Below are 16,184 nucleotides of genomic sequence, written 5' to 3'. Positions count from 1 at the left end.
ACCGGCAGCGGTATTTATTGGGTGTGTAGCGATGCACACAAACCTCTGTGAGTCGATTCTCCAGACACCTCATGCATTCTTGCCAAGTCAAGTCAAGTCACGTCAATTTAATTGGTATTGCCCAATATCGCACATAATGTCTCAGAGGGTTTTACAGACCCACAACATCAGGAAAATTCCCGACCCCGCCCAGAGCTCTCTAGGAAAAACTCCAGAGAAAACCTAAATGTATAAGGAAAAAAGGAAGAAACCTCAGGTAAGGCAATTCCAAGAGAGATTCCCTCTCTTGTGCAATAGGAAATTCCATTGGGATGATACAGAGGTACAAAAAAGGCAAGCAAGGCAATAAACACACAAATAGCATGAATGCATTAGGACGGTTGCTGGTTCAGTTTAAATGAGGCTGATTTAACAGGGAAGATGAAGAGCAGCCAATCGTGCATGAGTAGAGTTCTCCGTGAGTGTGGTGTTTAATCAGGTGCTGCACATCCAGTCACACTAAAACAGGTTCACACAGACATGGATGAGGTTACACTCCTGAGTGCAGTAGAAATATAAACAATAATGATTGCTGATGTTTAATCTCTGTTTAATCTCTTCAGTCAGATGTAACGGATATACATTGTTGAATTTCGGGGTTGAACCAAGCCAATTCATTTCCACAATGGACCAGAAGAAATCTAATGACATGTATGCTGCGTCACAGCTGAATTCATCTGTTATCTTTAGCAGCTGTCTCCGAACTGTATGTGTTTGTTTTCATATGTAATTAAGAAGCTGGAAACAAAGAGAAAGGATGGGGACTGAGAAGAGTCATTAGGAGGTAGAAGGAGAGAGAGATTAACATTTTCTCCTCCCGATTTCAACGATTCTGTCATTATAAATAATACCAGTTTTACAGCTATTTGTAAATTCTGTCGCTATACCCCTGTTGAGTATTATGAGGATTATTTTATATATTATAGTCCATTCCCTAATGTAGCTTTATCAGAGCTGGTAGTATGGGGGAAAAGGCAGTTGGAGAGAAGCAGTAGTATAAGTGATGTATTCTTTGCCTCAAATACTTGAGGCAATACTCAAATACTTGAGGCAAAGAATGACGAGAAAAGAAGAGTGAGAATTTCAGAAAGACATGATGAGGAAATAGAGGAGCACTAGAACACACTATAGAGAAACAAAGCAGGGAGAGGAGACAAGGGAAGATAAGGAGTTCCAGAGAATAGATAAAGGAGCAGATGGGGAGCCGGTGAGGAGAGGAGGATGAGTGGGAGAGGAGGGATGAAGATATCCGCAGTGTGTGGAAAACAGAGATTAATCCTTGTTTGTGTGTGTGTGACCTCTCGGTGTAGAAAAGGTGGCCTTCCTCACAATGAATCATGCTGTATCACGGCCACTGTCTGCTTATACGCTTTCGAAACACACACACATGGCTGCGTGTGTGTGTGCATGGCTGCTGCTACAATTACTGCAGACAGAAGAAATAGCTTGCAGTCAAAACATTGAAAAGAGACTCAAAGCAGTGAGGTCTCTTATCTTATCTTATCTTAACTTATCTTATCTTATCTTATCTGATCTTGTCTGTTTTTTCCCCCAAATTACAGCAGGTGGAGACATGGATGGGACCACCCTAGCACCCCTATAATGACATCCTGTATGATGTTACAGTTGTTGAAGGGGAAAAAATATCAGGTGGAGGGTGATAGATAAGTTATGAGCCTGGCAGAGTATCCAAGCAATATGTAATTTTTTTGTTGTTTCTTTGCAGTTAATTAAATATAGTGTACATACTCCCGAGGTATGCAATGTAACCATGCAACTGCACGCTCATCAACTTTATATACTGCAAAAAATGGCAGCTAATGACCTCAAACATTCACATTCTGCTCAAAAAGAATATACTTTGGATGTTTTTGACGTAAATGATGGTGGGTGTAAGCTGTTATCAGACTCTGCCGGATTCTCCATATGTGATTTCATAATGTCATAAGATTTGAGCAGATGAAAAGTTCATTCTTACAATACATTCTGCATCCGAATTCTCGTTACAAAAGAAGGGAGAGTTTCAGACCAAAACTGATTATGTTGCCCTCTCTGCTCTCTCATATATTCTAGTTTGAGGAGATCAAGTGGAGGTTGAATATTAGTTTTGGGGATTATAGATGAGAGGCAAAATGAGCACATTGTGAAATGGTCTTTCTATAATTCTGTGAGACACTTAGCGCTGTCATTATTTCAAAAGTGGAAGATTCCAACTCTGTCTTTTAAGGACGTCTCATTAAATTCCCCTTATCTTAAGGAAGGCTTTCTGCTTCAGTGGAGCAGCACCTCAGACAATAATGACTTTAGTGACATAGCAGCTATCCTGTGTATATTATAAAGTCATTATGTAAAGGTAATCTGAAATAGCAGGGAATTTCCAACTCTAGCCACAATTCTATTCATGAGGCCCATGGTAACAAAACCAAGGAAGAGACAAAAGTGAATGACAAATTACAAAGTAAACACACCTGGAAAGTTTGATTGTGCATGATGTGAGTAATGAGACTGTTTTTGCATGAGAATAATCTCTGCCAAGAAGCTTCCTGGGTTCACTCCACTGAGATTTAAGTCTGCTGTGGCTTCAGTTAGTATTGCAGGTGACGCTGGAGGGCTCGCCTTTCCCTTTAGACATACAGTATATCTGCACTGTCTATGAACACTTCAGTTCAACTTCCACTTCTCTTTCCCACAGGATGTGACAGGTGCGCTCTCTGTTACCTTCTGGGAAAAGTAGATTCTGTGATAATACAGCTGTTCTAATAGCATAAATCCACTCACACTGAGAAGTGTGAGTTGCCTTATAAACACACTCACACACATGCACACAGAGGAACGACCAGTCTGTAAGTTATTATAAGCACAGGTAACATGCAAATGTACTCACACAGAGTTTAGTTTGTCTCACAGCGAATAATTCTGTGTTGCTCTACAATGATGTTCTTCAATAAAGACCTAAGTTTGAGTCGCTTGTTTGGATTTTGTTGTTCATTCAAACTACAAGAGTCATAATACATGAATATCTGCAAGGAATACATCAAAAGGATTAATCTAAAATTCTAGGGTGCTTATTTAAGCATCAAATAAAATTGATCCACACACTGGTGGTAGTACCAATTTATGTCTCCTATGATGTGACATTCTGAACCAGTTTGTCACAGCACATCTTGACAAACTAGCCTTTTAAAAGCAGATTATCGGCCAAGATGTCACAGATGTACTGGCAGGTAACAGCAACCATATTTCATTGTCAACTCAGAAAATGGAAATGCTTGTGGAAATATTGCAATATACAATGTAATGGCTGTGCTGCCTCAGTGGGCAACAGTACATTTCACTTTGTCGGTAAGCTACAGCGAATTCTTTGTTTCAATAGCAACAGTAAAACATAAACAAGACTTTTTAATAGAAATGTGGACTATCATTTGTCACAGCAAAGTCCTTATCTTATGCATAACTGGATGAGGTCTCGTACAATATAATGAGGTCCATTAATCTCTGTGGAGCTTAGTTTACTGTATATAAGCTGCATAAAGTGCAATAGAGACATGCATGCTTCTCATTTACATAAACAGTTTTGCTGCTAACGAAATGTGTCTTCATTTACAAATGACCCGACTAATTATCCAGTATATTCTCTGCTGAAGCACATTATAGGACAAAAATATCTACAGTGCAGTTAAAACCACAGGGAGCCATGAATGCTGAAATGTTGACTGAAGACTGTTGAAAACACCATTGTCATCCGATATTCCAGGCTGCAGTTATAAACTAATGAATCTGAGCCAGAAGTGTTTGCATATAAATCACTGACTGAAAGAAGTAATTAGGATATTTCCCCCACACTTTGCTTTGTGAAATTGACCCTAAAAGATTAATGACATCGTACATTTGAATTGTCTTCCCACTTTCGGAGGCAGTTAATAAGCTATCATAAAGTGCGATGAAAGAATGATGAAATATTTCATACTTTTATTAAACAACACTTATGTACAAATATATTCATTACAGGACATCTAAAATAGTACATCTCAACATAATTTAAATGGCTTTGGGTGCATCTAGTACAAATATCCAAACTCCACTATGGTCATTATGTACACAACACTGAGTAAACACACTTGTGAGAACTTAAACGTTTCATTCAAGCATTGCAACTTTTTTGTCAAGGCTTTCCTACGCGATTGCTCGTGATTTCTAACTCATCCAAAAGACACATTTCAGAATAACCTTAGTACAGACTCGGCTCCTAATGTGCCCGTGTAAACCTTAAATCTGAGAAGCGGCTTTGAGCCCACCAGAACTGGAGTATAATCATGCAGTTCCCTGAGTAGTGTCACTACATCGTCTACTTTGGCAGCCATTTAGTGTGAGATTTTGCACCATGGCACTCAGTCCCAGAAAAGAGGTACGGGAGTAGAATCGTGATTGGGTTTTGTTATGCATTACTTCACCACCGAATCTCCTTGACCCACTTCAGGGAGAAACTGCGTGGAGAGCCTGCCTCTCCTGTTTTTTTTGTTGTTGGGAGGCTCTACTCATGAGGTCATAGGCAGTCCCTGCACAGCGCCACCTGGCCCGGGCGATAGTCCCTGCAGGGGCAGAGGCGCTGGTATTTGGCACTGGAACCAGCACAGCTGAACAGCAGGGGGTCTTGCTGCAGGCTACACTCAGCATGTTCTGCTGAGAAGGCAGGGAAGAGGTGGTTCATCTCCGATTCCACTCCCTCACACAGGAAATCCAGCCTGGGAAACACAGAGGGAGGACACACTGGTAAACATCAGATCCTGGAATTAAACTACAATAGCTATTACTTTATAGATTTAAATGGCCTTATTATTCTCATGCATTTATTACAATACATTAATATTACATGCTAATGTTACAGGAAGGCCAGAGGCTAGCCAGGATTATCCCACTTACTTATTGTTGAATATTCACGTTATAGTGTGTGTGTGTAGTTTGGTGAGGTATTGGTGTATATTGTATATATGTATTTTAAACCTTATACACATTAAAGCTACTTGCATAATGAAAGAAAGATGCGGCAAGTCAAAAATAACACCAAATGAAATATTACTGTTGCAATTCAGGTAATATTAGCTTTTTACAGTGCATTACTTGTTCATATCCGAGCATTGTCTCTGTATCTGTATTCAGTTACCTCTCCAGTACAGGGAAAAAGACTAACTTAATAAGGATCCCAAAAAAGAAGCATCTTACGCGCCAAAGGCTTCTTTAATGTTGATGAACCGATACAAGACAGGCTCACATATCAGCCCCGCACCCTGGCACGCCTCCACACAGGATTGGCCCTCCAGGGAAGCCAAAAGCCTCAGCGCACTGAGCGGTGGCCAGGATGCGTAGGAGACGGCGTTGGAGGCCCAGGCTAGGGTGGTGGAGTTTGGGAGCAGGATGAAAGGGCTGGGTGGGCTACCTGGCCAATTCCTTGAGGAGTTCACTGGAGGAAATGGAACTTCAGGAGAACAGAAGTCCTGTATGAGACAAAAACACCCTAATCAGCAAAGAACCAGTATTAGAGAACACTTTTACCTGGCAGCAACAACTACAGAAAAGTGAACTAATTTCTGTGTCAAATTCTTAGCTCCAAATATAACTTTCAGATTGCTAACATAATAAAATAACCATTGCCACTGTGCTTATCAGAACTGACAAGCCCTCGTCAATCTTGCAGGCAATGATATGAGAGCAGTTATGCTTCCAAGTATCAAATGAGATTTGGGGGCAGAATTAAGCCTGGTGAGAGAGATGATTAGATTCCTCCTCCAGCTGGTGCTATTCATAAGAGCCAGGTAATAACATTTCTCTGACATCTCCCTCTGGCCTCCATGGCCGTTTATTAAACACACTCCTTGGGCCCAGCAGCAATAAGGAAGCCTTCAATATCTGAATCCATCCTATACTTATATACCACTCCTCATCCAAACCAGGACACAAACACACACACACACACACACACACACACACACATACACACACACACACACACACACACACACACACACACACACACACCAGGTCTGCTCATTGGGTCAATTGGAAGTGAAGGACAGGGACACGACAAGAGGCATTCAAATTGCAATAGTCAAACACAAAGGGGGAACTCAGCTATCATGAGAGCACATCGGCTTGGTGAGGAGGCAGGGGTGGACAGGAAAGTGAGCGTATAAGAAAAGTGAGGGGGAAGAAAGGAGAAGGTACTCATTGGGAGAGTGAATACATCCAAGCCAGGGGGGAGATCACAATGGGTCAGAGCAGAGAGATGTCAGTCAGATGTGAGTGTATAATCACAACATGACATATGTGACACTAGCTGACATGTCTAATTGTGTGTCTACTTGTGTGTGTGTCTAATTGTGTGTGTCTAATTGTGTTTGTGTGTGAGTGTGCGTGTGTGTGTGTGTGTGTGTGTGTGTGTGTGTGTGAGTGAGTGTTCTGCTCAGTTGATTAGTCAGTTTATTTAAATGGAAAGTTTTGATCTGATCTCTCATGGTCTCATAGTGGAGCTGCAATGACACACACACACACACACACAAATATTCACACACACTCCCCATGAAGCAGGACTGAGAGCTGACAGACAAAGTCCACCTCTCTGCCAGCATTATTTATTGTGCTGCATATTTAGTGTAACACTGACTCGTCCCAAGAATTTGTTATTAATTATGCCAGGGAACTAGCAAATGTTACCCAAAGATTAGAGATTTAAATATCAATTTAAAGATATTTAGAGATTAATGATTCACCAATGGGTATTTTATTTTACAACCCTGACATTATGTTTCAACAGGAAATACATCATGTTGGAAGAAGACAAAGACACTATTTAATGGGGCGTTTAAAGAAGTACTATTTGGATCTGTGCCCTGCTTAGTTGGCTGAGGATCTGCTCTTTGCTTTGGCAGGCACAGTATGTACACAAACTGCTTGATAGTGTGTCAAATGCACAGAGCAGGTATACTGAGTAAATATAAGCAGTTATTGTTTATAATAGGTAATATTCTGTGTTTAGCCTGAGCTGCCCTGAGTGTAAGAAGCATCAGGAAAATGAGGTAAACTGGATAACTTCAGTACCAGCACTTATCCAAAAGCTACAGCAGGTAAAAGGTGAAGGGAGCAGAGAATAATTTTAATGTCTACATAAAATGTTGTGCTGCACGTAGCATGTAGTTCATCACTCTGCACATCTTCTTGCATGTTTTTGTTCTGCGAGATAGTGGCATCAATAGCATAATGCACTGATCTGTTTGAAGACAAATACTTCTGACGAGCTGTGTTATGGCAGTGATAAGCACAAAAACTGTGAGAAAATGCATTAAATCTTGCCAGTTTAATATGGCATGCAAATTAGAAACCATTTAGCAATATTAGTGAGCCAAGACACTGTTCATTTGGCAATACTAATTTGTGGACATTTATAAGACTGCATAACTCTTTGTGCAAAGTGAAAGCAAAGCAAAAGCAATGATCACTGATGTTATTATTCTTCATGCATATGTGATAAGGACAGAGAAAGATTGCTGTATGTAGCTCTGATGTGTATCATTTGTCTGATCGCGATGCTTTTGATCTCAGTATTGAACATGATCTATGATATATGATTCCTAATATGTATAACCGCACGCTCATTAAGTCATCTGATAGCATCTTTAATAAACTTGGGAGAAAAGAGAGAACCTGATCCACCAGATGATGGAGATTGTCTGCTGGCGTGCTCTGATGTTGTATGTGCATCTCAAATGGACATCAAATATAGATACCCAGATGAGAGTTTGGTTGGATTTCAGCAGCACGGCTACAATAACATCATATCCTGTGTTCACGTTTATGTATTGCATGTATTTTTTTTCTATTTCATCACTGTTGCTAAAAGTCTCTCTGTGCTTTGACGGGCTATAACAGCTGACCTCAGGAAGTGTACATGAAGAATAAATACATACAGTGACTAAGCGATGAAGAAACCAAGTGAATGAGCTCAATCTTAGTTAATTCATTGAATGATGCATGAGGAGGGAATTCCAACTGTCCCAAAGAACACCAAAGCTATGAATGCCTAAGGAATTGGATTTAATCAAACTCTACACCATATGAGATCACTGAAATGTACTGAGGTGCAACGGGTTTGTGAGGCCGACCGATAAACCTTAACTTAGACGATGAAATGCAGAGAGTGCGGCCTAATCTGATTGGAGGAGTTAGTGTTAGGAATGAAGCAGGACCGAAATTCACTACAAGTCAAGGACACATATAGAAAAGGAAGTAGTGTTGTGTGCTTGTCTGTCCCTCGACCAGACACAGCAGAGAGAGAGAGAGAGCAGAAGAGCAGGAGAGGCACTACAGCATATTGCACCAGATAAGGCGGCATTCTAACACTCATGTGGGGGATTCTCCCGGCCTGCGGACATTTGTCTCTCTGTGTTTCAACACACGCAGTCGGTTCGTACTAAAAGCCGCTTACATTTGGTGGTATGTGGCTGAAATGAGGAGTAGAAGCCCACGCACATCAGTACCAGTGCAGCAGGCAACCCTATAGCTGGCAGCTGTCTCTCGTGGGACTCTCTCCCTGTATGTGAAAGCAGTGAGGACAGTGTCTTCTCTTTTCTTTGAAAGCAGAGGGAAAGAGGCAGTTGGAAAATATTTGGCAAGGAAAGATACATGTTGCATACTTAATAATTCATGGGAGCAATCAGAAAGAGAGAATATGACTGAGCAGTGAGTTACACACTGTTCTTCAGCGGTAACAATCCAGGCGAGACTTTGTAAAAACTTTGAATTTCCCTTTTAATAAAACCCTGATGTTCCCCTCTTCCACTTCACAACAACTAAAGACGCCCCCACATTGGGAGGAGAGGATCATAATGTGCTTTTTGACCTTTTGACCTCCTTAATCTCCAAATATCATTCTATACATTTGCATGTTTCGATCACTGTGTCAGTTGCAATATTTGACTTGATATCAGAAACAGGAATTATGTTTAGTCTCCTCATCGTCTCCTCCTCTAGACGTGCTGGTGCATTCCAATGTCTAACCACATGTGTGTCTTTAAGAAGTCTCCACAGTTTCCAAAGACTGTGTTAAATTGTATTGAAACATATTGTTGTTGTATGTGGGTTTAATCTGTAATCAAAGTAACAGAGTGATTGTTTATTCATATCCATTCACATAAGTGTTTATGTAATTGTTTAATTATGTCTCACTTTAATTATTGCTACAATCACCAGTATTGTTTATATTATTCATGAACCGTATGTTTCAATGACTGATACAATGTTGAAATAGTACTGTGTTTAAATCCAGTTCTTTAATCATGTTTAATAGCAAAACAGAGAAATCATCGGTTGAAACATTCCCTCTAGAAGAAGCCCTTCAGCCTCACACCGCACCACCTGGTTCTACATACAGTCTCTGTCTTTGTGCTATAAAACTTCTCTCGAGTCTAAATTAATCATTATGACTTAGCTTTTGGTGACAGAAGCCATGAGCCTGTGGCCTGAGCCCATGAAATCTTTCTCCTGCTCAGACTCCTTCCATTGTCCTCTACCTAAGCCTGAAAGTCTACTGTATCTGCATCGGCACAGCCAACATTTTTATTCCAGAAATCCATCTTTTCTTATGACATTCTTCTATATTGAACTTTTCCCAAGCCTTAAGTTTTCTATTTTGTTGAACTTTTGACTTTGTGACAAGCTCTGTGATTACTATGAGCACCCAGTAGTTATAGAGTTGTGTTCAAACTCTGAAAAAGACTGAAAAAGCTGTCTAAAAGTGAGCCACAGCTCTGCAAAAGTAACTTCCAAGTGAATGACAACCACTCAGGTCTGACCGACAGAGCAGTCACCTTTGACCCCATCTGAATCCTCTCCTGAACACAGAGACCCTGCCTGTGCAGCCTGCTGACCCCTGATCTCATGCTTTTACGACAGAGAGGTCTAATATCTAATTCAGTGTAAGAGGCAGACTGGACAGGCTGCAGTTTATCACAGGGCACACAGACACACACATTCACACTCACGTTCACAACAGAGGAGATTTGGGGTTTCCAATGAATCTAACCTTGACCTTTGACCAATCTGAAGAAGCAACATGATATGAACAGATATGTAATCATGACAGGATGATCTATGGTACTATTACAGTATATATGTGACCTACCTGATTCTGAATGTAGGCATGAACTCTTTCAAGCATCCCCTCACAGGTGTATTCATAGGGCAAGAAAGGCTCCACCTACACACACACAAACATCACACACACACACACACACACACACACACACACACACACACACACACACACACACACACACACACACACACACACACACACACACACACACACACACACACACACACACACACACACACACACACACACACACACACACACACACACACACACACACACAGAGCACGAAAACAGAGGGTCACACTCCACTTTCCACAGCAGCACACCAGTATAATTACAGGAACTGAGCACCTGATAGTTGATCAAAGCTGACATATTCATTAGCGTAATTGTGAAAGGCTTATATCATGAAACCATGTGTAAATCAATGACCTAATGCATCACAGGTGACAGGTCTAAAAATTGATTTAATTCGTTTTTCAGTGGCGACTATATTGATATGTCAAACAATGGATTAGACTGATCATAAATCCCAGGTCATCTGCTCTCGCTGTGGTGCATTCCGTGCATCCCGGATACGGTTATCTGTGTTTCAGATGAGGCTTGTCACTCATTGGCTGATTGTTAAAGGTAGACAGACGCTGATCAATAGGTTTGCCACACCGTTTCAGGCCAGTAGTGTTGCAGATAGCACACGTTCATATCTATTAAGCCAACCGTGGTTAGATTACATCGATAATTATGAAATATATCAGACTGGGATACGTTCAGTCGGTCCCTTAGTATAGAAAACCTCCAAATGTAGCTTAAGTGAGACGGCATTGTTTACTATCAGACCACTAAACCACTCAGGCTTTTAAATTGATAAATGGTTCCTTTTAGTGCTCCCTTCCTTTTAGCAGCCTCATATTACTTTATTTCATCTGAGTTTAATGAAATGTGTCTGGCACTTCATCGGCTATTCCACAGCACAATTTGCCTTTTGGGCATCTTTATATAATAGAATCCAAGAGAGACAGAGAGGGGGAAACACAGAGGATGGTTTGAATTCAGTATTCTTCAAATAACTATATAATTTATATCCTCAAACTGACTGATGTGCTTGTCAAAGGAGACATGAAGGTTCTCGGTCATGCAGGTCATTGGTCATCTAGTTGAAGTATCACAATAGAAGTAGATGTTGTGTCTCTCAGTCAGTCATTCATATTTCACAACTTAACACCTCTTTCATAGCATCTGCTGAGTGTTTCTAATTCTGATTCTACATTGTTGACATTAAAACAGCACTTAGCTTGTTACACTGTGCGATACATATACTGAGCTACTTCATTAATGTTTGAATATATAACAGGTTTCAAATATGTAAGCCTTGTTGCATTTGAATATTTGATGACCCATTCAGCTGGTTCGTCTGTATAATAGCCAAGCGGCATTGTCCACCTCTGACCACCAGGGTTGGGAGGGTTCAACAAGATGACTTCTACTTAGAACAACAGAACAACGTAGGATACCATGAAAATAAAATGGGAACACCTATATTTTTGGATGAGGAATTGATGATTTTTACTCTTTATTAAAGCCACAAGGCCAAAATAAAAGTCCAACTACAGTCCAAATACAATACAAAAGCAGATTACATTTGAATTCAATTATGTAATTGTAACAAAATAAGTATATATGGGCTAAATGTATTTGTAGTTGGACTCTTATTTTGGCCACAGAGAGTTGTTTTGAAAGTTTTCGGGGTTTTATAAATATGCAGATTCTTGACGTGCTCTTGTTGCTGCTGGACATATATTTCCTCAACGGAGGAAGCAGAACACTTACCAGCTGGTCAGCACGTCCCCATTGTGTCTACATGCTGTCACTTGCATTTGCTCCCACTTCATTTACATGTAGGTATGCTTGACCGGATAAAATAAGCTATATGAGCTCCTCATACATTTCCAAATGACTCTTTCAAAGTGAGACGATACAGTCAGTCTGCTGCGTTGGTGTTCCTTTTCCCTCTGATCTACTCCTTTAAACACTTACCACTGCTGGTGCTACATTTAGCCTTTATCAGCAGTAAACACAAGTCTATTTAATACACCTGTCAGGTAGACACACACACACGCACACGCACACGCACACACACACACGTCTTGGCACTGCGAGAGTTCCAATTGACTGCAGCGCGGTGTTGTTTTAGTGACAGATTGAGCGCAGCATGACTGATTAATATGATCTGCTGTGGACTGTATTTACTGCCTGTGGGGTAGACCTCTGGACAGCTGCCATGTAAACCCCAGGTGTGGGCACAGCTTACCTACAGAGTTGCTCAATAGCTCAAGCAATTAGCAGCGCTGAGAGCAGAGAGGCAGCCAACCAAGCATTTTTGCTGTATGTCGGCAGCCATGATTAAGAGCTCTATTAAAAGCTGTTGGCTTAGAAGTAGGTCAGAGCAGAATATGGAGTCTGTGAAAGCAAATGATGCTCTCACCAACTGTATTAATGTAATGGGCATCGTGGTGGATAACTATTATTGGAAGTCCATTATTTTGTTCAATGAGTAGTGGTGAGCTCGGAGGTCAAACAGAGAAAATGAACATACTTTGATCCTCATGATGTCACGGATGGCTGCATCAAACTCTTTGGAGTTATTGAAGTCGACTGTGATGACATGCGGCCTGCCAATATACTGCTCTGCATAGGGGTGCTGAGAGGAAACCTGCGGAGAGAATGAATGTGACAGTGTGAACGCAGCAATTGAAGCGCAGATAATTGCATAAGTTCCATGATGTACTTGGTTAAAGTATTGACTGTTGACCTTATTTTGAACTACTACTAAACTGTAAAGGTGCTGGCCACCCTCAGGCTAGTAAGAAGACAGCTTCACCTACCTCCCTGGAGGTGGGCTTTCCTCTGAAGAACTCGTGATTCAGGGAACTATGAGGGGGATCAAACTTGGGTTGCAGAAAGATGCAGCCATTGGCTATGGCCTCTAAAGGGGCGGGGCCTTCGTATGGGAAGCCAAATCCAATGAACAGCTTGGTAGAAAATGATTTAACAAGAGGTCACAGGATTAATAGATCAAGGTGAATCCTCCAGTAAGATCGACAGTGCAATGATACATTTTTACATTTTCATAGAATATCTGAATTCTGCACTTTTTATGTAAAATTCCCACCTTGGCCTTCCTGAGGAGCTGCTGTAGTTCCTGCTGAGGTAGCAGACCGTGATTCTTCACGAAAGCTGGCACCTCTGGGGGGCGCTGTGTCTCATAGTATACTGTCCCGTGGATCTCCATGTAGCGATGCAGAATGGCCAGGGACTTTTCCTTACCCTTACAACACACACAGAAACATCAGTGAAACCTAACAAAAGTGGACTTTAACATTTCTGTGACTAAATCAGCTCCGTAAACAAAGTTGAGTCATATTCAACTGCAAGACTAGCAGCCATATTTATCAGCCTCCAGCACTGCATGCAGCACATCATATCCCCGATGGTGCGATTCAACTTGTGAGTGTTGTTGTTTCACTTGATGCACTGTCAACATGCAGGTAACACGAGCACAATAGTTTCCAGTTTGTCTGTGCAGCTTTGTATTTATGGACACTTCTGTTCCAAGTCTCAAGGCTGAGGCAGAAAGCCAGACTGCCTCACCAGCAGAGAAAGACTCCTCTCTCCCAACATAGAAAAGAGTTGTGCGATTGTGGTGTTTGATGGTGGAGCTTAGGACAACAATCCTTGCAGGACCAACGCCGTTATGAGTAGTTTAAACAACTTATCTGATTGATTTATATCACATGGAACCAATAAAAGGCCAGAGGCTATTTAAGAGAGCAAAGATGTGTCTATCGCCTGAGCAGAAGTATCGGTTAATGGTAATGAGGAGAGCAGGAGTCGATCTAATGAGCTGCATCTGCTCCTGTTAGAAGTAACAACCGCAACCAATCGGTATTTATGTAATTGGGAAAGTATCTAGTTTCAGTAAAGGCTTAACTGAATCATCAAACACGTCATCCCCATTTCATATTTTCGCTCTGTCAGTTTACCGATACATGGAATGGTTTCTGGAGAAATGTCAGAGTGAAATGGAAATGAAACGATAGCAATGTTTACTTGATCTTTATTTTTGGCATCATGGAGATATTTGGTAGAAGCTTTTGATTGGGCACAGCGAGGGCAAGTGCAGCAGAATTTGCTCATAACTCATTAATTCATTGTTTCAGGCCTTGTGAAATGTTGCAGTGTGGGAATGGGATGTTGGTCTATTGTATGTTTTAGAAGAATTAGATATTTTATAGGTAGATCATAAGAGAATGTTGTAAAAAAAACGCTGTTAAAAAATACATTATGAGGCATGATTAAAGCACTAAAAAACTGGAATAACATTTTTAGTGTAAGTTCCACAGAGTTGGTACTGGAACAATCTATGCTGTCAGTGAAATGCAGGCGTACTTACTTGAAGCTGTGTATCCATCATAGATTGTGTATAAAATAAAGGTGGAAAAGAAGGGAGAATGTTAGTATGGAGTGAGGAAGGTATATAGGAAAAGAGAGAATATGAAATGAAGCATCATTCTTCCTTTGTAAGTCTTGAGCAGCCCAAAATCTCACACGTCAACCTAAAAACCGAGGAAGACAGAGCTCACAGTGAGGGATGTTCATTTTGTGGGGAGACCAACACCAGTTGCTTTTTCATGACAATCCTTCAAACTCACAAATGTTACAGCACAGCTCTGGTTGCTGTGAGAAACAAGGGGATTCAGTGGCAGTGAAGTTTTTAAAAAAAGCCTCAGTCAGATTGAAGCAAACGGAACCTTTGGGGAAGCTGCTGAACGCATCAAAGTGAAGCACAACAAGCTTTGCCAAGGAACTGAAAATGTACTCCTAACAAAAACAATTGCTCATCTACATTCTTCAGGCTATATTCCTGGAGGACTTTCACTCGTTTCAAAAACATGTTTTGCAAACTTGGTTCATTAATTTTGTGGTTTAAATTTTAATACATTACATTTAAATACCTTCAAACAATGAGGTAATTCGTGAAATGGTACAATTGTGAAATGTTGACTTGAATAAAGAGGTGACTACAGTTTGAGACAAATTGGGATTCGGATGTGGCAACTGTTTACATTTTTGCATTCTTCTCAAAAATGACCACATGTTTCAGGCAGATGCAATTTAGCCCGCATGCAGATATCAATCTAGATCTGACAGATTATAATATCTGCTTGGACAGGGTTTGCATTCATTGCCTTGTGCTGATTGGCTGTTGTAAACCATGATTTTGGTGAAGAACTAATCCTGTTTTCATTTACAAAAGGATGAAAACAATGACTGATTCGATGATAATCAGATTCACGACCAAGTTATGTACTTTTGAATGAACCTTGATTGATTAATTGATGGATTGATCTTTCTGAAGCAGCACCTACAGACAGAATGGCATCGTCACCTAATTAGCTTGTTGAAAATTCGCAACCAGTTACAGGAAAATGGTATAGAATGTTTAAAGCAGCCTGAACTCCATACCTACAAAACACACACATACCAGGATCAGGCATTCTCACTCTCTTTCTATTACTGTGAACCCCTGTAGGTTGCTTCGCATCTGACACGCCACACATCAAATCCTTTCTACCTGTGCTTTCATAAAATAAAATGCCGACATGTTTACAATTTATTCAGAGCAAGATTGCCGTTTCTCGCAACACAATTACATGATTTTATAGTTATCTGTTTTTGTGTGATACTGACCTTCCACATGCTGGCTTCTTTCCCGTACACAACAGCCATATTGTTCACCTTGTTCCTCTGAATAGTCAGCCTCTCCGTCTCATTCAGCTCCTCAGCCACAAAGCCCATAAAAGAGTTATCTGGAGTGTGAGCTGAAAAAAACACCTAAAAATATCACACTTCCAATCTAATATGAAAGTCAATTCAATGTGGTATGGTTTAACTATCTAAAACCTGAATTTAATCATTTCCTAAATCATTATTATGATCGTCA

The 16,184-nt window shown here is 40.7% G+C and overlaps 1 protein-coding gene across 1 annotated transcript in view; it reads right to left on the bottom strand.

The window, feature by feature from the left end:
- Positions 1-4,048: 4,048 nt before the first annotated feature.
- mgat5b (alpha-1,6-mannosylglycoprotein 6-beta-N-acetylglucosaminyltransferase B) overlaps positions 4,049-16,184 on the bottom strand; it is a 45,149-nt gene continuing 33,013 nt past the window's right edge. Inside the window, exons 11-18 of the mRNA XM_076142988.1 lie at positions 15,928-16,062; positions 14,291-14,295; positions 13,353-13,508; positions 13,066-13,212; positions 12,777-12,893; positions 10,211-10,285; positions 5,260-5,531; positions 4,049-4,781 (exon numbers count right to left, since the gene is read on the bottom strand). Coding sequence (XP_075999103.1) covers positions 4,583-4,781; positions 5,260-5,531; positions 10,211-10,285; positions 12,777-12,893; positions 13,066-13,212; positions 13,353-13,508; positions 14,291-14,295; positions 15,928-16,062 — 1,106 coding nt within the window. The 3' untranslated portion in view covers positions 4,049-4,582. The remainder of the gene's footprint in view (positions 4,782-5,259; positions 5,532-10,210; positions 10,286-12,776; positions 12,894-13,065; positions 13,213-13,352; positions 13,509-14,290; positions 14,296-15,927; positions 16,063-16,184) is intronic.

Source organism: Genypterus blacodes, unplaced genomic scaffold, assembly GCF_046128005.1.
Source record: "Genypterus blacodes isolate CSIRO-AG114 ecotype Tasmania unplaced genomic scaffold, CSIRO-AGI_Gbla_v1 ptg000022l_1, whole genome shotgun sequence".
NCBI lineage: Eukaryota > Metazoa > Chordata > Actinopteri > Ophidiiformes > Ophidiidae > Genypterus > Genypterus blacodes.
Note: the sequence above shows the minus strand (reverse complement) of the source record. Positions and strands in the feature narration are given on the sequence as shown.